Genomic DNA, 27,067 nt, shown 5'->3' with positions numbered 1-27,067 from the left:
CTGACTGCCTTTGTTGTATTTTGCATATTAGAAGATGCATGAAAGAAAATAGGTTTACCTATCCTCACCTCACCTATACCTACCAGAACCCCAAACTTCAGAACAGAATATGCAGTAGTATTGATGGTGTAACTTGTGTAAGTTTCGCTGACTCACTCCATAAATTTTTTATCTATGCCCTGATACTCACGAAGGGAGGTTAGAAACACTGGAGAAGGTGAACCACTTGAGAATACAGAAACATGTCTGAATACATTATTAAAATGATTAAAATCCCCCAAATCATCTTGCAATCCTTTTAAAATTTGTCCATCAAAGGAGCCCCCCTCCCTTTTTTTTGTTGTTGTTGTGTTGATGCAGTCAAAAATACTTTGACTGTCAGTTCTCATTTGGTCTCCCTGCTTGATATCTTTCATGTTATCGCTCTTGATGAGAGAGCACATTTACACAAGCAGCCATGAGATGCTGCAGTTTCCATAGCAACCGCAGTGCCCACTCTGTCTGTCATTCAGTGATGTCAAACACCAACGCAAATATGAAGCAAACTGGACCAAAATAGATCCTGTATTTGTGGCATTTAATTTAATACAGAGGAAAATGAAAATGATGTTTATGATCTATGTTGGTCGTGTCTAATAGTGAATTTTAAAAATGCCTTACTTTTGGCACCCCCTTCTTTTCTTTAATCTTAAATATTACCCAGCTTTTTGTTTGTTTGTTTTTTGTTTAGATGGATAAATAATACTTTGCAATGCCAGTGATGGCTCATAATATGTTAAAATGATAAACCAAAGTAGTTAGTTGCTGCTGAACTTAATGTCACTCACATACATTTAAAGGGTTTACTCATCCTGAATGTTTACCAGCATTTCAATACGATACGATACAGTATTTCAAGCAACATTCTCAATGTGGGGGTTTTGTACAGTTACCATACCAGGAACTGAAGTGAAGTGTTTAACCTACTTCTAAAATGTTTGGTTTTAATGGCTAACTGCAGTTTCTTTAACGATGTAGTATCACATGCACGTTTGTCCCCTGTATGCCATATAAAAGTTCACACCTACAGAAACCTATATTTGTACAGCTAAATGCATGGTTTATAATATACTGCTAATAATAAAGGTTGCAGTGAACTGTGTTTTTTGTTATAATCCCGCCCCCCTCCACTTGTTTTCAGGAATCAGAAAAGATCATTGCCGAACTCAATGAAACCTGGGAAGAGAAACTGCGAAAGACGGAGGCTATCCGCATGGAGAGGTCAGTGCTGTAGATGAATGTCCATCTTTGTAACACCAGAGAAAATGTCTTTTCTCGCGTGCCTCTCTTACCCTTCTGTCATTGTCTCTTGCCTGCTTTCTCATTATCTATGTACTCGTTCTGGCCATCTTCCTTCTGTTCTCTGTCCTCACCCTCTGCACATACTCGCTTCTCACACCCTTTATTCCCCTTTGTTCTACATTTGTCCAATCTTCAGCCTGGCTGATGCTGTTACTCATCCATTATTGTCTTTTTTGTTTTGTTTTTGTATTGACCCCCAACAAAATAAGTGAAGATGTGCTCTTCTGATGTGTATAAAAAGTAATGGGACGGTATTGTTTGATTTAAAACTGATCCCGTTTTAATCGTTTTTGAGCTAATGAATATCTTGACCTCCCATTAGGGAGGCCTTGCTTGCAGAAATGGGTGTGGCAATCCGTGAAGATGGAGGCACTCTGGGCGTGTTCTCGCCTAAAAAGGTAGGACAGACGCAGTGCACAAGCACAGACGTTAACAGTGTCGACTGCATCATCAGTTCTCCCGTGGGTGATGCGCACTCTTCCATTATCTCGTCCCCAGTGCGCTCCCCCCCCCCCCCGTTATCTTTTCCACTGGAATCCTCCGTGTACCTCACTGCTTGCTTTCATTTATTCAGTTTGTCATTTGCCTTTGTTTCCACTCTTTATTTGCCTCCTACACCCACACAGCTTAGCCACGAAGGGCCATTTGAGCCTTTTGAGAAGGTTTGTTGAACTGAATTCTAAATCTTTAGTGGTGAGCTGCTATCCTGTATTAATTCCATGGTTAGAATAATTTTCAGGGTACTTGAGGGTGCTTTTATCTGCTTAGTGACACCCATAGCAACACTGGTTTCCATCTCCAAACATTCATATGACTGTAAAGGTGGTATCATTGCCTAACCTCACATTAGCTTGACAGATGAACTGCTGTAGGGGTCACAACATACAAAATCGTCAAAGATGCTGTTGCTGCACATTGACAAAACGTAACATTGATCTAACAGTGCAGTACACATGTGAAAACGAGGATGTAGGAAAAAAAAAATCTGGTCAATATCTCTTGAAGTTCTTGAGCTACAGGCAGTTAAAAATTTACACATAAATTTTGTGGAAAATGAGTTTTAAAAAATTACAAATGCTCATTTTCACTAATGTGCAAAATATGAATTATTTTAATAGCCTGTATCTCAGTAACCAGAAGAAATGCAGATCTCAATTTTTGGTGGATATTTGTGATAGTAAAGTCTTGCATCCCTAAGCTGGAAATCATTGTAAATTATTGTTCAGCGACACCCCTTTGATGAATTCATATGTTCTGACCCATAAGCCTGTGCAACTTTAGTTAAGCTAAATTTTAGCCCAACATGTAAGACTTGATTTTCTTGCTGACTCAACTTTGGCATTGATCAATCAATACTCAGCTATATATGAAAATGCTACAAAATTATTTATTTTGCTCCCACCATCATGGTGCAGGAGCTATAGACGTTCATGCGTGGCCGGCCGTGTGTGTCTGTGGCCATCGTTGCATGATTATGCAACATCAAATTGATGCAGTCCAAAGAAATTTAGGATATTGATTCATCTCATTGCAATCCTCTTGCCTGATTTCAAAGTGTGCTGACCTTGGCAGAGTATGTTGGGTCACATCAGTGAGGATTCACATATCAGTCAGTGTCTCAGCACCGGTGTGTGTGTGTGTGTGTGTGTGTGTGTGTGTGTATATATATATATATAGTCTACAGAAAGTAAGTAAAGTTTATTTATATAGCACTTTTCCAGATAAGAATCACAAAGTGCTTCACATAGAAATTAAAAACAGCAGAAACATAAGCCAGCCAATACAAATGGATCTCGAGTTTCACTTTAAAAGTTTTGACCGAGTTCAGGGAGCGTAGGTCCAAAGGCAGTGCATTCCACAATTTAGGTGCCACAACCTCGAATGCAGTCTCACCTGGTCTTCAGCTGTGACCTAGCCACAACCAACAGCTTCTGGTCCAGACCTCAGAGACCTGCTTGTAGCATACAGGTGTAAAGGTTTAGTGACGTAAGGTGACATTTGACTGTGCAGAGCTCTAAAATTCAGCACTAGAGTTTTAAAATTGCAGTCTGAAATTGATGGGGAGCCAGTGCAAGATGGACAGAATCAGTGTTACATGGGGCCTCTTTGATGACCCTGTCTGAAGCCTTGCAGCCACATTCTGGACCATTTGTAAGTGGTCCAGAGAGGACTTGCTAAGTTTAAAGACTAACGAGTTACAATTGTTGAGATGCGAGGAAACAAATGCATGAATAATCATTCAGCTCATCCCTAGACACAGTGCTGCTCAGATAGGAAATATTACACAGATGAAAGAAACAAGATTGTACCAGGTGGGTAACATATGTGTCAAAGTTGAGGGAATGATCAAACGTAATGCCCACGCTTCTGACTGCTCAGTGAGGAAAAGGGGCCAAGGTTCCTAACCACAGAGCCAAAAACTCATCAGGAGCACAAACAAGGACTGTAGCCCAACTGATATGGATTTTTTGAGGCCGATGCCGATATTTGGATGCAAAAAAATGCCAATAATTGATAAATTGGCTGATTTGCCGACAGCCGATAAATCAGCCGGTGTGTGTGTGTGTGTGTTCGTTCTTTTTTGGACCCTTAACAAAAAAAGTTATTAGCTGAAGTTTTGTCCTCATATTGATTAACTTTATAACAGAAGAATTTTCAAGTTCAAAAAATGCAGTTGGAGCAGTTAGGGGGCTTTTTAAACGGGCCAACTAGTAAGATATCACTCCTGAAAATGATCTTTGCCATATCACATGAGATAAATCTGACCTACGATTGGATTTTGGAAAACCATGTGACGGAGAACCAATTCCGATTGGACACTCACATTGCGCACGGCATCGCACATCATCTGTGAGGAGTACCAAGATGGCCGACAGTGGATCGAAAGTCCACAGTTACTTTTTTTTTTTTTTTTTTTTTTTGCTGAAAAGTTAAGTTTCTATCTCATATCATTAAAAAGTTATTTACAATTTAGTAAAGCTTGGTCCCGGCCGTTGTATACGACGGCGTCTGCCTCAGAGGATTAATGGCGAACGGCAGTAATTCCCAGAACCCTTCCGGACGACCAGTGAATCTGAATGTTTCAACCTCTTAGCAGTAAACAAAAGTTTTTCATGCTAGAAATAAGGTCTACACAACGTGGGCTTAATGAAAAGCATGACCGACGCAAAGAAGCACATTTGACACATTACTACATAACTACATACTGAGTTAATCAAACTGAGTTGAACTGAAACGGGAGAAATGTGGGGTGAATGTAATCGCAAAGTTATTACAAACAACATCCTTATAAACTTGTATGCTTTTGTCGGCCGATCAGTGCAGTGTGACGGCGAACTACGGGGGCCGGTGATGAACACATTTAAGCAGGGGTGTAAGCAGCTCTCAGTTGAATGGAGTCAGAGCTCCATCTACTGGACAGACGGTGCAAGGACATTTTACATTGCCGACACAAACATTATTTCAGTAACTGTTCTGTTTATGAGAAATTATCAGCGTTCTGTCGGCAAAAGGCCGATAGTGAGTACTTTGAGTAAGGGCTTATATCAGCCAGCCAATATATCGGTCGGGCTCTAACAAGGACCTCAATTTTTGCTATACTAAAGCACAAATAATTAGCCACCATCTAGCCTCCAATAACCTCAACACAGTTCTGAAGAGCAGATGCCCTAGTAACCTTTTGAGGTGGAAATGAAATATACAGCTGGATGTCATCTGCATAATAGTGGTATGAGACATCCTTAAAAGAGCTCAAAACATGACCAAGTGGGAGCAAATTAAGTAGTTCCCATAACAGAACCTTGAGGCACACCACAAGATAGCATGGCAGAAGAGGATATAATTTTTTATGTCGCAACAGCGAGATGCCTGTTAGAAAGGTAGGATTAAAAACCAGTCCAGGGCAGATCCACAGATGGCTACCAAAGTCCTTAGTTTCTCAATTAAAACACCATGATCAACTGTATCAAAAGCTGCACAGTTCCAAAAGAACAAGTTCATAGTATTTACCTGCATTTCTATGCATTAAAATCATTTGAAACTGAGTAGGATAGTTTTCATAAAGTGCAAGTGACAGAACCCAGATCGGAATTTATCAAGAATATTATGTTCAGCTAAAACCTCATTAAGCTGTTTGGCCACCACTTTTTCAAAAACAAGAAATAAAAGGTAACTTTAACATGGGTCTAAAATTTTGAATGAGCTAGGGGTCAGCATTAGTCTTTTTTAAGAGAGAATGGATAATTGCCTGTTTGAAATATTGAGGGACAATAAAACACCTGAGCCAATAGAATGGATTACCTTTTTAAATTGGGAGGTAGGGACCATAACAAGTGGGAAGGAGGAAGGTGTCATCCTGTCAGCCAGACCGGTGAACTCTTTCAGTAATGTAAGTATAAAATTATCCAGAACTGGTGGCTGATTAAGATGTGGGGCAGGAGAAGAAAGGGAGGGGTAGATGATTGCCCCGATATCACAAATTTTACTGATTTTATTTTTTTATTTATTTATTTTTTTTAAGGGCTAAACGTTGTCATAGTCTTCATTCACTGAATGATTACAGCAGGAGATGCAGGTGTAACAATGTCTCTGATTGTATCAAACAGAAGTTTTGGATTCCACCGGCCGTTGGAAATGAAAAATAGGCAGCCCTCGCATCTTTCACCATATTTTTAAAAGAAATTGAAAGCACCTTCAATTGAAGGAGGTGCGTTCTACACAGCAGTGTTTGGCCATGAAGGTGCTGCAGGTGAACCATGAGACACTTTTTAAAAAAAAAAAAACAAAGTAATTGTTCAATTTTGTAATAAATTCAAAATTACCTTAAATTTATTTTAAAAATGTAATAAAGCCATGCGATTCAAATTTTAGTTTATCTGACCTAGTTTACTATTGTGTGTGTGTCTGTGTGTATATGGAATACTTCATGTGTCAATCAAAATTATGATTAAAAGTGTCTGATGGGCTCCGGGAGATTTTATATTTCCAACTGGGTCCTGGGGTTCTTAGGTTTGGGAATGGCTGCTGTACAGTATTGATTCATTAGGAGCTACTGGTCCTTAATTACACATCTCATTTTTAGCAAAGTTTTAAAATAGAATGATTTACTTGGCACTGAAAATGGAGTAGCGCAATCAAGCCTTTAACTAAAAAAACAAACCTCAAAGGCATTTGCTTAATTCCTTGAATTTAAGGATATTTCAGAACATGTCGAAAATGGATTTCAAGATTCTGTTTTTAAATCTATTGTGACAGAAGGGAGATTTGACTTTTTGAAACCATTCACCACCTGCTGTCGGTAGAGCCGCTTTAGTTTTTAGATAGGACAGTCTCCTCTTTTTACAGTCACTCCCTGTTTTTGTTTTGTTGCTGTTTGTTCTGCTCTTATGATCGCTTCCAGTTGTCTTCCATTTCTTATCTTTCTCTCCTTTCATCCACTGCTGCCATACTGTTAGCATTTTGTTGAGAAGCCTTGTGATCTCTATGCAGACTGTAATGGGGTCTTTTCCCCAAAGAAGGTTAGTGTTTTGGACAGGTAGTTATTTGTTGTAGTACTGAGACATGTCTGAGTCAGTAGAACCTTTTTTTTTTTTTGTCAGTGTGATTCGTAAACATATCTTGACAGTCTTTCATGTAAAAGCTGTCCACATGGTTGCCAGCTTGTTTAAATGTAGCTGAAATCCAACCTTTAGTTTTAACCTAACTACTATTCATTTCCTTTCATAGACGCCACACCTGGTTAACCTGAATGAGGATCCACTTATGTCAGAGTGTCTGCTCTACTATATCAAAGATGGCATTACAAGGTATTGGAATGACATTGAAATGCTGCACAGGGATATGGGCATTCTAGGAGGGGACAGGCTATTATTTTTAACTTTTTCTGTGGTTATTAAGTAATATGTTTGTTTGTTTTGTTTTTTTTGTTTCAATCTAATGTTCCCAAAAATTTTTATGAAACTCAGCCTTTCATCTGCGGTCTTTTCATATTGAGTATTTATTTAAAGATGTTTCCAAGGGAGACATAAGAAATGTCACACTTAGAAATTTAAGAAGCTGTTTCAGAATGCTTCCTTTTTAAGCACTGGTTTAAAGGCACTATATCTTTTTGTTGAAGTGAAAAATGACAGAACAAGGCTGCAGTGTTCTTTCTCAAATATGGCAATTGATGGTTTCAGGGTAGGTCAGGCGGATGCTGAAAGGAGACAGGACATTGTTTTAAGTGGAGCTCATATCAGGGAAGAGCATTGTGTCTTCTGCAGTGAGAGAAATGTCAATGGAGATGGTAAGTTGACCCCAATATGAATGAATGTTTTCTTTTGTATCTGATGTGCTTGTATTTGCGATTTTTATTTATTTTTATTTTATGACATATTGTGAAACTGATCAACATAAAACTAAGCACCCATAACAAAAAAAAAAAATTCTCTAAGTCAAACCTATACTGTTTCACTGGTAGAAATAAAGCCATGTTATGAGTCTTCAGTTTTTGCGCCTTCTACACGTTATCTTTTTATACATATACCATCCAGGTTGTCCGGCTGTCTGTCCGGCCGCAATTCATTCGCCGCAGCATAGCTCGGCACCTATTGTTCGCAAAAACTTCATATTCGGTGGGTACATGCCGTGGAGGAGTACTTCGCATGGGTTCAAAGGCCGGTGACCTTGACCTACTTTTCTAGGTCACCAATGGTCACAACTGTCAAATCCTTCGCCACAACATTGCACGGCACCCATTGCTCGCAGAAACGTCATATTTGGTAGGTACATGTTTTGGAGGAGTACTTCGCATGGGTTTGAAGGCCGGTGACCTTGACCTACTATATACAATAGTTGCATTCGTTCTAAGGCTACCGACTTTTTATGGTCACCGTTGGCCACAACCTCTAAATAAATATAATGTCAATCTCCAATTTTTCCACTGTGTATCCCAGTTTACATCAAACACATGAGGGTTCAACCAAATGCCTACCCCACACATGTACATATTACTGCACTTTACATGGAAAATAGTACTGTGCGCAGGGCATTTTGTGACAAATGTCTCTAGTTGCAATTCTGTTATTATAATTGATGGTTGTTGATGCATTTGTTTTAAATTATTTTTAGTGATTGTCATGCTGGTACCCTGTGAAGGATCAGAAACCTATGTCAATGGCAAGCGTGTTGAAGATGCAATCCAACTTCGTTCAGGTGTGGAAACATAGGAGTTTCACTTTACTGCATGCACATAAAGCCTGTAAATACCTGTTGCTTGTGTGATATTTACACTATATTTGTGCATGGATTCACAGAAGATTTGAGAATTAGATCTGTAAATTTATTATACAAAGCATTTCATTGGACTTTATCAATCAGAATGATGAAATAAGATTTATAAAGCCATCATGATGGCTTACGTAAAGGAAAATTATTTTGATTACATTTATGCTCTGCTTGCACCTCTGACCAAACATGGTCTTTGGAGGCTAATTTCCATCACATGTGGGCTCTACTGTGGCCTTTTAGGAAACCGCATCATTATGGGTAAGAACCATGTGTTTCGGTTCAACCACCCGGAACAGGCCAGGGCTGAAAGAGAAAAGACACCATCAGCTGAAACCCCAGTGGAGCCAGTGGACTGGACGTTTGCCCAGAGAGAACTTCTGGAGAAGCAGGGCATCGACATGAAGCAAGAGATGGAGAAAAGGTGCTGACTCTATCTCATAAGTGTTGTTTATATGGACCCCAAGTCCTGTCAGTTTTCCATTGTGGTGTATTTGAATTATAGATTGGGTATGAAGAATTGTGTTTCCTTCGTAATGGTATTTATTTGTTTATGCAGGTTGACAGAGATGGAAATCTTGTACAAAAAGGAGAAGGAAGAGGCAGATCAACTTCTGGAACAACAGAGACTGGTGAGTTTGCATTCAGTTAAAGTTTAAAATTAGGGGTGCATCGATCCAGCGCAACATATGCCATGCTTAATTGTGGAGCAGAGGAGATGTTAGCCCAATGTGAGCAATAAATGAATGTTTTTGCAGCCAACTTTATGTTGAATGATGTATTCATCTTTGAGATATTACTGAAAAACAATTTTAGTGGGAAATATTGCTGCCAATTACATATCTGATCTTTAGACTGTTCACTCAATCCAATTCATAATCTCTAGATGTTATGGTAGGTGATGGAAATTTGTGTTGCGTATTTTTTTTTTAATAGTCTAAAGAATTGTTTCCCTGAAAAAATAATAGAAAAAATTGTCCAGTAACATTAGCAGTTATTGATTTTATCCATTTGTATTTGCAGTCTTGTGTGAAGGAAGTATTTATTGAGGGAAGAACAATCCCACTAATGAATATCAGATTTAAATTTTATTAAACATTTTACGGAACCTCTGCAAAGGCTAATGCTTAGTTTAGGTGTTGGGAAAGAAGAGGTTGGATCGTTGCATTCCTAAGTGTAATTTAATGATACCTACTTTGAAATTTATGGATTCAGTCTTTTATTGACAGTATTAATTGTGATCGGTGTTAGATATGGAGATGATTGCTGAATAGTCTGTAGAGAGATCCAGATGGCATGCTAATTTGTTAGATTTTGTGCATGTTATGATGTCTGTATTGGGTTGAAGATTAGTGCAATTGGAAGGCAAATTTTTTTTTTTTTTTTTTTTTGAGAATTGGGAGTTTTTCTTGGCCCATTTATGTGTGACTAGTACTAATTCTCACTCCGAGATATGCGTGTGTGAAGCACACTTTTGCAATTAGTGCATGTCTGTTCTTCTTGCATGGACAGTTTTCTGGTTTGACCCAACTGATCTTTGACTTTTATTCCCCCTGAGTTAAACAGATTCCCCCCCCCCCCCCCCCCCCCCCTTCCTATAGCAGTGTGATTGAGAATTAGATTGTAAAGCTTTTCCCTCTCTGAATAACTGTTTTCTCTTCTGTCATGTCTTCTATAGTGAGTCTGAATCTTGCAAAACGGCACTTTACAACTTATGTAGACTTGGTCTTAAGAGCTGTTAAATTAAATTTTAAAACGGAATATTGATTTAAACAATTTTGTAAAGGTATGCCGTTTTTGCATGGTTCTTGTTAATAGCATGTTAACTCCTTGAGTGCTGGTTCTGGACTAAATTGCAGTTTTTGCCACTGAGCTGGTCAAACCTGAGGCGACTGATTTTGCTTGGATTAGATTCCTACTGTCGTTTTCTGACTGTTTTGTCTTGAGTTCATCTCTTCAATGCAGTTGCTGACATGCACAATGCATTGTGGTAACAAAACTCATGTTGTAGTTTCTGACAGAATACAGTGACAATGTGGTTTCTCATTGACTTCTTTGCTAGCCTGACCTGACACGTGTAACACTTTGGGGACATGGCTCAAAAGAGTTCATACTGCTTGCAGTAAAGTCCATGAATCGCACATCTTTTCTTATTCAGTGGTTTTTATTTGCAGAGTTAACGGGCTCCCAGTAACATAATGTGTCCAGTTGTAGGTATACTTATAGTATCATACACATGACTTCACATATATACAGCTACGGGTTGTGATCTGTAATCTAGCTAGTCTTCAAAAATGAGAAACTGCATTTGTTTTTTCCAACTAACATCTTGTAGTGGACTAAACACTTCTGGCTGTCTTCTCTCCGCTGCCTTGATTGCCAACTGCAAGAACATGCTGTCTTCTAACTCACTGCTATGCTAAAGTCACTCAGACCTTCTGGACTTTAAAGGAGGCAAGCACCATAATCCATCTGCATGCAGCGTGTTTGAGATCCAGCTTTCAAACTACAAAATTTTCATACCTGAAAGCAATAAAATGCTTCAATCAGCAATTATTTCAATATTTCTTTTCTAATCACAGTAGACATGCTTTTCCTTTTACATTTCATATCCATATGCAACATTGGGAACACTGGCAATTTGTTTAACTTTTTGCTGACATTAGTGAACAGGGATCCCAGGCAGCATTTAACTGGTAAGATTTAAGTACAAAATGACAAGTCAATGGAAGCCACTGTCAGAATTTTTTTTATTTGAATGATTTCATTTGGTCATATTTTGTGAATGATACGGCATGTTGCCATACATCGATTACAGTGTTGATGTATGCAGATTATTTAATATTAAACTGTAGTCATCTATCCTTAGTTATTACCATTATACGCTTATTTACATTGCACAGTGACTTCACTCATAGCTGAGGTTCCCATGTTGCATATTCATTCCTTTATTCATTCTTTTTATTTTACTAAATTCAATTTAAAATTAATAGAAAACCATCCTTTCATCCAGTCTTTTATTTATTTATTTATTTATTTATTTTTTCTCCCATTGTAACTTCTCCTTTTTTGTTTTGGGGAACCATTTGGTTTGTTTCCTGTGTTGTTTTCTCAAGGATGGCGACTCTGATAGTGGGGATGACTCAGATAAGAGGTCTTGTGAAGAGAGCTGGAGACTGATCACTTCCTTGAGAGAAAAGCTGCCCCCCAGCAAGGTCCAAACTATAGTAAAAAAGTGTGGATTACCCAGCAGTGGGAAGAGAAGAGAGCCCGTTAAAATGTACCAGATCCCTCAGCGGCGCCGTATTACCAAGGACTCAAAATGGGTGACCATCTCCGACCTGAAAATTCAAGCGGTTAAAGAAATATGTTATGAAGTGGCACTCAATGACTTTCGACACACCAGGCAAGAAATTGAGGCACTGGCCATTGTAAAGATGAAGGAGTTGTGTGCTAGTTATAGCAAGAAGGACCCCAACGAGCGGGACTCGTGGAGGGCAGTGGCTCGAGATGTTTGGGACACTGTAGGAGTTGGCGATGAGCGTATTGAAGATGTCATCACTAATGGCTCTCGAGCTGGAGGAGTTGTAATGGATGAGTTAAAAGTGCACATTGACAAACTTGAGGACATCTTGCATGAGGTGAAGAAACAGAATAACATGAAGGATGAAGAGATTCGTGCTCTGAGGAACAAGATGGTCAAAATGGAAAAGGTTCTTCCATTAATCACACCAGAAAGCCAAGAAAAGAATGCCAACATAAGCTCTTCTGCTCCTGCGGCCAGAATTCCAAGTTCTCGAGAAACAAAACCCCCTATTCCAGAAAAGCATGATGGAGAGGATGTGGATTTCCAAATAGAAGAAAATGCAGCAGATGATTCAGCACTCAAACAAAGCCAAATGCGCTGGATGCGTCAAGAGCAATTGCGTCTCAAGAACCTTCAACAACAAGAGATTTCCAGACAGCTCCGCAGGCATACCGGACCACATCGCTTTATACCCCCAGAAGATCGAAAGCTACGCTTCCCTTTTAAAAGTAATCCTAAACACCGCAACTCTTGGAGTCCCGGTACCCATATCATAATTACAGATAAGCAGGTCATTGAGTTGAAGGTTCCTAAAGAAGCTGTTGAAGAAAAAGACGAAAGCCAAGCTGGAGAAGATGTACAGTGTAGAGAAAAGATGGCTGCTTCGGTTATCCATGTCCCTCCTCCATTGCCAAGTCAGTTAATCCAAAAGCGAAACAAAGACTTTGAGCAAGGTGTAAGTCAAAGTCAGAGATACAGGAACCACCAGCCTCAACAGCCCCATGAACGAGGTCGCAGCAACTCTTTTAATCATCGCCAGCGCTCTGTTGGTTCCATGGAATCACTGCAGCAGTCTGAAATGAACAGGAGACATTCACAGGCTTTCTACCAGCCCTGGCACCACCAGAACCACCCAGCACATCCACATCTCCCGCTACACCTGCATCAGCAGCCGTGCCACTATAATGGCATGATCTACACAGATGCCAGCTATGGTGGCTACCAGCAATATCATCACGCAGAACAAGCTAGCCATCCAGTCACCTTTCAGGTGCCCCCGAGAATGCGCAGACAGATGTCTGCCCCTAACCTAAAAGCTGGCAGAGAGACCACAGTGTGAGTGGAACATTTGGAAAGAGGAAGCAGTTTTAGTAGGCAAATGGATTACAGATCACAACAGCTCAAAACCATATGAGCCAGCTGAAACTGTGACTTTAGCACTTGATCAGTGTGTTATTGGTTGATCCAAAATTATTTTTATGTATCATAAGATATTTTATCACGTTTGCGTTGTGTGTCGTCATTAGCATTGGGAGAGCTAGCTGTCATAAACAAGTGGACTGTTTTCACAGGAGTCATGTCTTGATCTCATTTTTCAGCGTGTATGACGACGGTTCAAGTCATACATTAATTTGCTAAAACATCTTTATAATTGAATTTGAGTTTACAGCTTTGCCATTTTAGTATTAATTTATCATGACTATTTAAGCCTGCCTCTACAGTGTGAACTCATTGAACTTGTCATCAAAGTGTTTGCAGTCCAACTGAAGAACTAAAACAAATACCCGCTATTTATTCTTTCTTTTCTGTGTACCCTGTATTTGAGTTTTTTTTTTCTTTTTTTCTTTTGCATCAGCATACACATTTTCTATTTTAACTTGCAGAATATATCCTTGCATAATGTTGGCTTATGTCTGCCGTTAGAAGACCAATACTTTGGTTATTTTAAAATGGGTAACTCGATGTACTAGTTGATTGTGAATGCATTTTTAATAGTAACCGAAATTGTGTTGGAAAGTATATTTAAAAAGTGCCATTTGGCTCACTTCATTTAGCTTGCTGTGTATGTACACATCAGTATTTTCTTTTATTACTGCACAAGGATTTCGGTAATATTTCGGTAATACACACATTGAAGAACCACCACCTCTTTAGTTGTAACATGATGATTAAATTGAATTCTAAATCAAATCTTAAATAATGTTGATCATTTTAATGCAGGTTTCTGACCATTTAGATATTCGCCATTTTAATTTTACTTCATGAAATTTCAACTGTATTTATTGGTAAAGTTATCAAAGTTCTGTTTCTTTCTCTTTGGGGTCTCAAACGTAATCACTTTGGTGAATTGTAGGATTTGATATTGGTGAAGTGTAGGATTTGATATTGCACAATCTGGGAGAAATGGTATCACAAAATCGTTTTCATGTTTGACTCAAAACACCCCAGAATGTTCCCTTCACACACACCGTCATTTAGTAAGTATGCCGATGTCAATTGAATGTACTTGAGAATGTTGTCATAGTTCCCAAAGACTTGAGTTTAAAACGTTGGGTGGTGGAGTAAAGGAAAGCTAGTATCCACATTCAACAGGATTTTTAGAGCGGCCTTGCTTTGGTCGTATTAAATGCCGTGTATTATTGCAGTCTGGAAGGATTTACTAGGGTCATGGTCTGCAATGTCAGGTTTGTGTTTTTTTTTTTGTTTTTTTTGCTGGAGCTTATGCTTTCTTGAATTAACAGCAAGTCTGTCAGTCTGTCTTTTCCTTGCTGCTTTTGTAGCGTTTAAAGAACTTATTACATTTCCTTAACAGATGGCTTTCAAATAGTTTTGGGAAATAAAGTGACGCTCTAGAGCATTAAGAGATGGTTGATTAAGAACATTTTCAGCTTGGACTGAAACTGAAATGATCAATTTTCTGCTGTTTTTTGACCACTATATGTTCTTCCATATGCTAGTTGAATGTTATAATCATATTTTAATGACAAATACAGTCTATTCTTAGAATCGTGTCTTGATGACCATCTTTGCATGCAATATCCTATATTTTGTCATCCCGAATAATTGTTTTATTAAGAAATTTTGCTGAACATATTTCCTGGTGTCTATGCCTGCCGGGTAAGCTGGAAAGTATACAGCCTAACTGTACAGTATTCTGATCTTTTAAAATATAACGATGCCTTGTGTTACTGTAAGATTCTACTCAAAGTGTCTGAGTCTTGTATGTCCGGTATTTACATCTGAAGTATAAAGTGCCTCATTGTGGCTGTATACCAAGTCGTGATATTTCTTTGTCAAGCACCTTGTGCAAACATACAGTACCTCTTTGAACAGTATTGTTCACAGGTTTTTGAAAGGATATATTAATCCCTGTGTTGCTGGAGGGTTATTTTCAAAGTATGACTCCAATAAAATAAAATGCTCAAAGTGCAGTTATTTGTTAAAACTTTTTTCATCCCCTTTGCTGCCACTAAATCTGTTCATGAACAGCCAACTCTCCTCATGCAAATAAAAACAAGGTTAGGAGCCGAACTGCCATGTACGGTAGTTACTCACGTTACAACATCAATATGAAAAGTCACAAATATGTTGCGATACTAGTACGACATGCCATTTTGTGACGATGTTGATAACCATGAGGCAGCTGTGCCTTTCGTGTCACAGGGACCAGAGAGCCAAAATATCCTGTAAATGGAGGGCACTACATATTTTTGTCATTGACGGATAGACATTGATTATGGGTGAATGATTGTGCAGCATCTGAAGAGTAAGAAAGTCTGCTGTTTTCTTGCTAGTGTCTGGTGGGCTTTGTGTTGTTTCTTGTTGGTTTGTCGCATTTATTTTCTTCGTGTCGCCTAGAATTGTCATAATCTGGCAAGATGCAGTTGCAAAACCACCAGAATATCAACAAGATCCCACCAATACATCATCACAACATGACAGGACACATCAAGATGACGGATAATTTTTGAATACTCAAAAATAAAAATAAAAACATTGAGGTGTGTGTGCCTGGACATGTTGTGTCCAGTGTTAGGAAGATGTCAACAGAACCTGAAGCACTGTAGTTTGAGGTGCATTAAACATTATGAAAGTGGAAACCTTCTTAAGCAAGAGAACATGGTTGTGACCACAGAGCTGTATATGAGTACTAGAGACTGCAGTCGCAATGCTGCCTACTTAACGCGAATGTTCCTTCATGGAGAGCGAACCGCCATTTTCAAACCGGGCAAAATATTGACGAAGTGCCCAGATGTGAAATGTTTTCTTGTGCATTTTCAATGCAAACATGAATATGCAAGTGTACATACATGAGAAAAAGCTTACAAAATGTTAAAATATTGTTCTTACCTGGATATCAAGGCAGCAAAATTAATTTACATTAAATTGTGCAAGGAAAGTATTAAACTTACCCTGACACCCCCACTTTTCAAAATATTTGTGTTGAATGTTTACACGGGTCTGATCTGTTCCAGCTTCAATCAATTCCTTTGCAGATGATCATTCATGAGTCACATTTTATTCCAGGCACTGGCAGGCAATATCATGGTACAGACGTTGAAGTTGAACATGTCATAATCTAAGCAAGTGAAGCCACCTTAACTGTGCTGCGCATCTGAACGATTATGACAAGATATTATATCTGTAATAAACATAACTCATAAGAAGGAATGAAAATGCAACTTCCATTACTATATATATATATACGTGTATATATATATTAAACCAGGTTTTGAGTATATTTCTTATTGTTACATGGGAAACAAGGTATCAGTAGATTCTCACAAATCCAACAAGACCAAGCATTCATGATATGCACACTCATAAGGCTATGAAATTGGACTTAGTAAAAAAAAAAAAAAAAAAAAAAAAAGTAGAAAACGGGGTGTTCACAATAATAGTAGCATCTGCTGTTGACGCTACAAACTCAAAACTGTTATGTTCAAACTGCTTTTGTAGCAGTCCTGTGAATCACTAAACTAGTATTTAGTTGTATAACCACAGTTTTTCATGATTTCTTCACATCTGCAAGGCATCAATTTTGTTGGTTTGGAACCAAGATTTTGCTCTTTTACTAGTGTGCTTGGGGTCATTGTCTTGTTGAAACACCCATTTCAAGGGCATGTCCTCTTCAGCATAAGGCAACATGACCTCTTCAAGTATTTTGACATATCCAAACTGATCCATCATACCTGGTATGCGATATATAGGCCCAACACCATAGTAGGAGAAACATGCCCATATCATGATGCTTGCACCACCATGCTTCACTGTCTTCACTGTGAACTGTGGTTTGAATTCAGAGTTTGGGGGTCGTCTCACAAACTGTCTGCGGCCCTTGGACCCAAAAAGAAGTCTTCTAACTGTCACAGCACTTACAGGTAACTCCAGACTGTTTGTGATCATCCTGGAGCTGATCAATGGGTGAACCTTTGCCATTCTGGTTATTCTTCTATCCATTTTGATGGTTGTTTTCCGTTTTCTTCCACGCGTCTCTGGGTTGTTTTTTTTTTTTTTGTCCATTTTAAAGCATTGGAGATCATTGTAGATGAACAGTCTATAATTTTTTGCACCTGCGTATACATTTTCCCCTCTCCAATCAACTTTTTAATCAAACTATGCTGTTCTTACTGAACAATGTCTTGAACGTCCCATTTTCCTCAGGCTTTCAAAGAGGAAAAAGCATGTTCAACAGGTGCTGGCTTCATCCTTAAATAGGGAACACCTGATTCACACCTGTTTGTTCCACAAAATTGACAAACTCATTGATTGAATACCACACTACTATTATTGTGAACACCCCTTTTCTACTTTTTTTTTTTTTTTACTAATAGCCCAATTTCATAGCCTTAAGAGTGTGCATATCATGAATGCTTGGTCTTGTTGGATTTGTGAGAATCTACTGAATCTACTGGTACCTTGTTTCCCCATGTAACAATAAGAAATATACTCAAACCCTGGTTTAATCTTTTTAGTCACATAGCACTACTATTATTCTGAACACTACTCTGTGTGTGTGTGTGTGTGTATATAATATATATATATATATATATATATATATATATATATTGCCCGGGCATGACGCTGTGCAAGATAATCACGGGAAAAAGTAGCAAGAATAACCAAATCTACTTATGGAAAGAAATGTTGTCTCCCTTCTTCCTCCGGTTGTGGCATTGTCAACATGTGCAGATGTCCGGCATTTTCCAGCTGTTTAACAAGATATGAGCGTTGGTGCGCGCTTGCCACTGAGTAGCCTGGTTAGAAAATGGCAACCACTCCTCCTTGCTGGGATACATCTCAGTGTGACTGCGGACTGTAGTACTCGTGTACGGCTCTGTGGTTGACTCTGTACTGCAATTCAGGTCAGGAGCAATGTTCTACAGTACAGATCCTTACATCTATACAGTTTAAAATTTCTGTGCCTGCTTAAAATAATGTAGAAGTGATGGTTGTGTTGCACAGCTCTGTAGATGTCTGACAAAAGGTTTGTTTTGCAGTTCTACCATGCCTGATCTTGTGTAATCTTTACTGTTGCAAAGAAAGTAATATTTTTGGTTCCTTTTGTCCATCAGGATTTCTCAAAAACATGAGTTTCCATTGGAATTCAGTGGATACATTGGCCTCCATAACGGACTTACATTTTGAGACAGATGTGGAGCCAAGATTGATTTGTACTGAACATATATTTCTGACATCTTGGAATTCTTTTTTGTATTTTGCTGAGTGCCTCCCAATTTAAGTTTGTATTGTGAAAATGTCTCCATGAAGACTTTCATTTCAGCAAATACTATTTTTTTTAGCTTTGCAGTGGTTGGTCCAGAATTATCAATCAACTCTGCAGTTGGAGCGAGCCCAGCCTTTAGTTTGCTGGTAGGTTTTTGCCATGGAGGAGGGTAGAGCTGAATGAAAAGGCTGCATTGTCTTCCCAGAAGACACAGAACAAACAGGATGAGCTCATCGGGACCACGGCCTGTTCCGTTGATGATGGCGCCCCTCATTGGATTACAGTTGACTCAGCCTCTACTGCAGCAGCATGACTAAACCGGTCCTAATTATACTTTTTCCCAGTTTTTAAACATGTGCGATAATGTGTGTTACTCATTGTGAACTGAACTAGAAACCTCCAATTACCCCTACACACACACAAACACCAGTAATAAGTAATAAAGCTATTTAGTTCCTTGTTGAGACGTAGACACAATTTTTAATTTATTAAATCCAAATTCCCTTACACCTTATGATAATATGAAGGGGAAAAGACCTCTTAGAGTATTATGCATAACTTATTGTACATTTTTATCATTGTAAACACCTTTTGTTTCATTTATTCTTTTGATTCAGTAAAGCCTAGGCATGTAAAATGCAATGATTAGATGAATAAATGAGTCCATCCCCTCTTGTTTAGCAACGTATCTCGGAAACAACAAATGCTATCAACATGTACGTCTCCAAATCAAAAGTGGCATAATGAGGATAAATTCTTTAAAATCCGGTGAACTTTGGCATATCTGATGAATTGAAAAAGTAACTTTGTTTTCCTTATGCAATATCCCATTAAAAGGGTTTGCCAAAGCGACATGCTTAGTGAACACTGGATGGATGTCGGAAGACAGTTTTCACCTGCAAATGTATGAAATCGGAGAACTAAATGTTACATTCTATAAATCAGCACAGTCAAACCACACAAACTCTACTGAAAGAATTTTGTATGAGCCACAAATAAAAACTACAGCAAGAGATATAGTTGTGCAAGGTATGGAGTGAATGGGTTCTGTGAGGAAAAAGTGTTTCCAAACAAATTTATGAAAACAGAAATAAACTTTCTGATTTAGCGTTGGTTGCTTGCTAAAACAAAAATACAATCATAAGTGCACACAATCCTGCCGAAAGAAGTTTGTGTGCATGTAGCCAAAGCAAACACTTCGTCCTTCTCTTTCAACATATAGTTGTGCTCAAAAGTTTACATACCCTGGCAGAATTTTTATTATTGGCCATTTTTCAGAGAATATGAATAACATAAAAACTTTATCACTCATGGTTAGTGGCTGAGTGAAGCTATTTATTGCCAAACAACCATTTGCTCTTTTTACATCATAATGACAACAGAATTGACCCAAATGACCCTGATCCAAAGTTTACATACCCCTGTTCTTAATACCATGTATTGCCCCCTTTAACTTCAATAACAGCTTTGAGTCTTTTGTGGTAGTTGTGGATGAGGCTCTCTGATGGTGAAGCTGCCACTGAATATGTCTTGGACTTTATTTCCATCAATTACGAAGAAAAGAAAACAGTATGACACTCTGTGGTCAATCTGTGTGGAGTAGACAGTTCTCAAAAACTGAGTGACTATTCAAGAGGGAGAAGAGAGTGAGGAAAGACACCAAAGCAGATCAAATCTACGCTTGCATCTCAGCTGTACCTTCTGGCAATTTGTAGCTAAACTTTGAGGTCTTCTTTTGAAGAAAATCTTCTTCTATACCACTTCATCATGAAGCTGTATAACTGTTTGAGCACAACTGTATGCGTGGTTTTGTAGTTAAATGTAGCTTTAAATGAGGTCATTTTAGTTTCTTCAACTTCCAAAGTCATCGGGAGTCATCTTCAAAGTAAAAACTATTGGTATAATTTGTCTGGAAACAGAAATATGGCTGCAGGTTTTCTTCCTGAGCTCCCGTTCGCTTTCTGATGGGCAGTTGTCCATACTGGCTTTGCTCTTTCCTGTGTGTTCGTGTCCAGGTTTACGAGAGCAAGTTGCAGGAACTTCAGAAACAGGTGGAAACGCGTTCGCTAATAGCTGAAACACCTGATGAAGATGAAGTGGAAGAGGAGGAGGAAGAGGAAGGTGTGTAATGACTTTTTAACAAGCTTAAACTCTTGAAGATGTACTGTCAGGTATTTAAAGGGGGAAAGAACAGGGGGGGGAAAAAAAAACTTATTTTTTTAACCTGTCATGTTTTCTATCCAGACCTTCAACTCCTCTTGGGATGTATGTACACTATATATATTTTTAAATTTCATAAACAAAACCCTTAAATAGTAACCTCTATTCTGACTAATGGAAAATTACCATACTAATTAGCCACAGAATATGAAGTCAAATCAGTCCACTAATAGTATTGTATCCACTTAACTCTAAAATAAAACATTTACTAATGTGTTACAGAAGACCTGACTTGGTAGCCTGTTTTTTTGCCCATCAGCTATAAATTTCCAGTAACGTCATACAAACCATCGCCCAAATCACGCCACATGGTTTTTAAGACCTATAGTCGAAGGAACCAGTGGTCTGCATCCATTTCATTGTGCTTTCAAACAGAATATTGTTCATACTGAAATGTACTTGGTCACTAAAATCTTTACCACAGATGTATGTGTTGTGAACTGTGTTTCTGATGTGATGTTGACTTGACAAAGCTTTAATAACTGACTTTATTTAGTTATTTACTGTTATGAGATTAAGGTAACATCTCTATTCACTAAATTTAAGTTACTAGTCAAATTGAGACTGATAGGGCGTAATTCTAACCTTTTCATCAAACCCCCATCTGCTGCTGGATTTATTTCTGTAAAAGGGTTATAACTGCAGCTACCGTTAACAGCAACTGAGCTGAAAATATGATAATGATGAGTTATCAAGTTCTCCTAATAGTATGGACTAGTAGGAGTTTTTCCTTACCACTGTTTCCTTTGTGCTTGCTCTACGGGTTGGTACGGTTAGATCTTACTTGTGAAGCGCCTTGAGGGAACTTTTTTGTGATTTGGCGCTACATAAATGAAATCAATTGAATTGTAATTGGGCTATAATCAGGCTATGGTAAAACTTTTTTTGGGTTGTGGTTCTGTCACTTAACTTTGGTTTAAAATGGTTAACAGCTAAACTGACTCAGATTTAAGTTAAACCTGATTTAAAATAGCGCTACATTTTACTTTAGGGGGGACTCGGCTAAACAGTATGTTTGAAGTTTACCTACAATCCACCTGCCTCACCTCATTCAGAGGAAAGCAACTGATTTCATTGTGCCGTATTAGTTCTTTATGATATATTTGTTGATCACTTGCACATATCTGGTCAGATCTGAAAGCGTGTGCTGGTGCGTGTAACTGCAGTTACCACACTGGATGGCAACCACCCAGGCAGACAATTGGTCCTTCCCCATCTTCTGTAAGTAGGGGTTGATCTATTGCAGCTGGGTGATACATGGGCATCCTTTTGGCCTTTCCCAGTTGATGCGGTCCTCAAGAAACTGCATGCTGAATCATGTCCAGTAAGCATACCACATGACAAAAATGTTGTTCCGTTACAATACAGGTGGTACGCCTCATCAGTCTCCCCAATTTATATTTGTTTGGCACAGAGTCATTCCAATGATATCAAAGGATCCTCCAAATAGATCTATTGCCAACAACGTCCAGTCATTCATGTCCTTTGATTGCGTTGGTGTCCGACTCCCTCAACCATACATGAAGTCAAGCAGCACCAGGACCATACAGACTTGGACCTGCATTTTTCTGCAAAGATCATTTGCATTTCCAAATATCTGTCCAGCAACATCATGACACCATAGGCTCCTCTCGGTGTCTGTCTCAAAAACAAAAGAAACCAGACATGAATGGTACGGCTAAGATCAGTGAATCTCTGTGAATGTTTGACACTTTCACCATATAGGCAATAGCTCAGGTGGTAGAGCGAGCCGTCTTGTGACCGAAGGGTCAGCGGTTCAAATCCAACTTCCAACCAGTCAAAATCTGCATATTGCCGTTGTGTCCTTGGGCAAGACACTTAACCCACCTTGCCTGTGTATGAATGAGGCGGTGGTCAGAGGGGCTGTAGGCGCAGAATAGCAGCCATGGTTCTGTCAGTTTGCCCCAGGGCAGCTGTGGCTACACTAGCAGCTTATCACCACCAATGTGTGAATCTGCAAATGAATGAATAATGCAACAGCTTTGGCTGTCTTGAAAAGTGCTCTATCAAATGATTGAAGACCTGGATGTCATTGACATCAGCATCATGTTATTCTCAAAATTTAATTAAGGAGAACCTGAGCTTTGTCATGTGCAACCATGGCAATTTAACACATATTAGCTTACAGATTTTTTGTTTTCCATATCAGTCATTTTATCATAGACTGTTGAGAAAGTGTTTCAGAAATTCCACTGAAACATGATACAGTACTTGGATTCAATTAAAACAGAGCAAATTTGATTGTCAGAACAGAGTTTGATTATCAGTTAATTTTTTTTTTCCTGTCAGTTTATTTTACAGTCATGTAGATGCACAGTTACACCAAAAGGAAAAGTCATTGAAATAAAATGGGCTGCATTTATATAGCGCTTTTCCATCACCATCAGACGCTCAAAGCGCTTTACAGTTATGCCTGACATTCACCCATTCACATAAACACACACCGATGTCATGGTGCTGCCATGCAAGGTGCTCACTACACACCGGGAGCAACTTGGGGATTAAGGACCTTGCCCAAGGGCCCTTAGTGATTTTCCAGTCAGGCTGGGGTTTGAACTGAGGATCCTCTGGTCTCAAGCCCAACGCTTAACCACTAGACCATCACCTAAATAACTCATCCTTTCCTGTCTGGAACGTCTTGCCTTAATTGGAATCACTCTTGGAGTTATGATTTTAAAATAATATAAATAAAAAAAAAAACATGAAAATAAAAAGACTGCTGTGAATCAAGGACTTTCATATATCAGGTAATTATGGATCCTCTTTCTGGAATGTCTTTATGGTAAATGAACTGAGGCTCATTTTTAACAAAGCTGAACAAAAACTGAAGAACTACAGCAAAACAAAATACAGATGAATTGAGGTTTTCGTTGCCCTTCGTTCAAATTTTTTCAACAGTTTAAAAACCCTGATGAAGCGCCAGCTGCAGGAATGAAGCTGCACGAAGGTTAAATGATGCCAGCGAAAGTCTAGATTTCTTGTTTTGTTTGGGCTTTGTTGCCCTTCGTTAAGTGCGTGTGACCAGGCCTTTAAACTTGCATCAGGTTAGCAGGTGGCTCGTCAGATACAGTGACCTCCAGGGGATTTTAGGTGAATTGTATAAGAGTCACTTGCAGTTAAAGTAAAGGTCAGGTGCAGTTGAAACCACATCTGAGTAAAAACAGCAAGGTTTGTTTAAGAGATAATCTGACAACACTTAAATGTGTGTTCAACCGTAAATTGACCCCTTTGGCGTTTTTTTTTTGTGTGTGTGTGTGCATCTTCATTGTGTTACTGTCACGTTAACTGCACCACTGTTTGTCATGTGGCTGCAGTGCCATGGACTCAGCATGAGTTTGAGCTGGCTCAGTGGGCCTTCAGGAAGTGGAGGTACCATCAGTTCACCTCCCTGCGTGACCAGCTGTGGGGAAACGCCGTTTATCTGAAGGAGGCCAACGCCATAAGTGTGGAGCTCAAGAAAAAGGTTGGTAAAATGTCACTGGCACACATGAATGTGAGTTAGGCTTTGGCTTGTATCAGGAAGGGACTCAAGAACAAGCTCCAATGTTTTCAATCTATGGGAATCGTAAATTTCAGGCATCATTTACTCTTACCAATGTTAGCATGTTGTTCGAAGACATGCGTGTCATGATGTCACGTCTGGCATCATGACATCTGACTCTATCTAGCAAGAAGGGAAACCGCTGCATTGGCTTTGAAAACCTGTGTAGCCCTACATTTTTCTCGCAAATTAATCAGGGATAGATAAAGAATTGGACTGATGAGCAGAATCAATAATGACATCTATTAATTTGAAATGTATGTCCTCATCCCTAGACTATTATCACCCTGTACATCAAGATTTATAGTGGTGGAGTTTAAAGGGGGATCTGGAGTCCCTATAAGAAGTTATTTTTAAAAGTAAATGGAAGCTGCAAAATCTAGTGTTCTATCAGTTTCTTAGCACTTTGTGAAACACAACAGTGATCTACCAATTTGCAGATGCAAATCCAAATAATAGCTTTCAGTGCACCGATAGATTGTGTTTGACCTAAATTGATTTTTAAGTGGACACTTGGCTGCAGTCGTAGCGATTGCCTGAGATGGTGCATAGAGTCCTTAAATCACCAGAGTAGGAAGCTGTTTCACTGTCACTTTCAGGACAGGTTTTTGTAATCCTCACATGGTTACAGCCACGTTGTGTAGTTAGTGCAAAAAGACTGAAATGGTGGCTGAGTCACAGACATTTTTAAGGCAGTCTTAATTCATCTTTATAAAGTAAATTCTGTGTTGTTCATTGATTTTACAATATTGACATCGGTGGATGCTGGGATGGGGAAAAGGCACTAAATGAAGGGTGGTATTGATTTGAACATCAGCCGTGAAATACAGTCTTACTAAAATGACACTTGCCTTGTCTGACATGTTGGATTTCCTGACTTGGTTCACTTTTTTCTAAGTTTATACAAACTTCTCTATCCTTCAGGTCCAGTTCCAGTTTGTGTTGCTAACAGATACGCTGTACTCGCCGCTTCCTCCTGAGCTGCTGCCCACAAACCCGGAGAAAGACCGTGACCCTCGGCCTTTTCCACGTACTGTGGTGGCTGTAGAGGTCCAAGATCTTAAGAATGGAGCCACTCACTACTGGTCCCTTGATAAACTGAAGTAAGGCCCGTTAACAGAGTCGTGGTGTCTTATGAATTTTGGTGGATGTAATCTTTTAACATCCTTTATCCTGATAATGCACCATGCTGTTGTTTGAAGGCAGAGGCTGGACCAAATGAGGGAGATGTATGACCGCGCTGGGGAGATGACTTCCACACATCAGGAGGACAGTGAGGGTACTATGACAGGAAATGACCCTTTCTACGACCGCTTCCACTGGTTTAAACTAGTTGGGAGGTATGTAATGCAACAGTGGGGAAAAAATGCTTGTTGTTGTTGTTATTATAAACTGTTCCTAAATATCCAGTTTGAACACATCCCTGAAATTTTTATTGGTGCACATAAATATTATTCATTTCTGCCTGGGTTCTCAGTGGTTTGTTTTTGTTTTCAGAATGATTTTTTTTCTTTCTGCATTTGTCAGTTTCATTTTTATGTTGAAATTTTGTTACTTTGATTCATTTCAGTGATTTCACATTTAATTTATGTCTCTTGTATTTAGTCACTCGTATAAACAATTGAATTTGTTTTTCCCATTTTCATTATTTGATGTTACATTTGTTGACATTTCATTTGAAGCTTTTTATTTCATTTTACTTGTAGTTTGATTTCCCCCCCCCCCCCCCCCCCCCCCCCCCCCCCCAATGTCATGTTTGGAAATGTATTTTTATTTTTCTTTATGTTGTTTCAGTGTGGTCACTACTTTTCCTCTGTTGATCCATCTGTTGCAGTTCATACAAAGTGTGTTAAATGACACTAAAGTTAATTAATGTGGACATTTGTAGTCATTGTAGTGATGTTGTAGTTTTGTGAAGGCACATAACTTCTGCTGATGCCTTATTTTTTTAAGTGAAATCATATCTGCCTTTCAGCTTTGTGGCACAAACGAGAATGTCATCATGAGGGAAACATTCTGTGTAACCTTTGCTGTTATATTTATTTTGTTGGTTTTTACCCCTGTTCCAAACCCACCAACCGTCTCAGCTCCCCCATCTTCCATGGCTGTGTTAATGAGCACCTGGCCGACCGCACGCCTTCGCCTACTTTCTCCACCAGTGACTCAGAGATCACCGAGCTGGCGGATGAACGCCACAGTGAGATGTCTGACTTGATTGATGACGAGGCATTTGTGGACGACACCAGCTCTGACGCCGGCACTGAGGAGGGCTCGGACATCTTCAGCGATGGCCAGGATCCCTTCTACGACCGCTCCCCCTGGTTCATCCTGGTGGGAAGGTTGGTGACCGGCAGGGAGAATTCCTACATCCTCCACGCAGGTTGGGGGAAGAATTTAGATGGATGCTGGTTTTTAGTGTTAGTTTTGGAGATGGTGGCCCACAAAACCTACGATTAAAAACTTTTTTTTAAGATGAACATGCTGCATATCATCTGTGAATTATCAATAAACCTTTTTTCAATGGAAGAGTAGATTCAGACTCAGATCTTTGTATTCATGGAGGTTTAGCAGGGATAAAATGGATTTTATTTTTTTTATGTGATTAGTCATACTTCAGTATGCACAGAGCTGATTTTAATTTAGACTT

At 39.1% G+C, this 27,067-nt stretch overlaps 1 protein-coding gene across 18 annotated transcripts in view; it reads left to right on the top strand.

Annotated features, from left to right (window-relative positions):
* The window catches only part of kif1b (kinesin family member 1B), a 98,458-nt gene that overhangs the window by 54,199 nt on the left and 17,192 nt on the right, over positions 1-27,067 (top strand). For 7 of the 18 annotated variants that reach the window (XM_034173254.1, XM_034173251.1, XM_034173253.1 and 4 more), the window contains 13 exons: positions 1,181-1,260; positions 1,664-1,739; positions 7,066-7,145; positions 7,518-7,624; positions 8,449-8,532; positions 8,848-9,028; positions 9,164-9,236; positions 20,654-20,759; positions 20,883-20,903; positions 24,194-24,342; positions 25,345-25,523; positions 25,623-25,760; positions 26,508-26,759. In XM_034173254.1, coding sequence (XP_034029145.1) covers positions 1,181-1,260; positions 1,664-1,739; positions 7,066-7,145; positions 7,518-7,624; positions 8,449-8,532; positions 8,848-9,028; positions 9,164-9,236; positions 20,654-20,759; positions 20,883-20,903; positions 24,194-24,342; positions 25,345-25,523; positions 25,623-25,760; positions 26,508-26,759 — 1,526 coding nt within the window. Of the gene's footprint in view, positions 1-1,180; positions 1,261-1,663; positions 1,740-7,065; positions 7,146-7,517; positions 7,625-8,448; positions 8,533-8,847; positions 9,029-9,163; positions 9,237-11,720; positions 13,689-20,653; positions 20,760-20,882; positions 20,904-24,193; positions 24,343-25,344; positions 25,524-25,622; positions 25,761-26,507; positions 26,760-27,067 lie in introns of those variants that run through there. The other 11 variants (XM_034173260.1, XM_034173255.1, XM_034173257.1 and 8 more) reach the window with 4 other exon arrangements.

The sequence above is a fragment of the Thalassophryne amazonica genome, chromosome 6, assembly GCF_902500255.1.
Source record: "Thalassophryne amazonica chromosome 6, fThaAma1.1, whole genome shotgun sequence".
Taxonomy (NCBI): domain Eukaryota; kingdom Metazoa; phylum Chordata; class Actinopteri; order Batrachoidiformes; family Batrachoididae; genus Thalassophryne; species Thalassophryne amazonica.
This window is presented reverse-complemented; position numbering and strand designations above follow the sequence as displayed.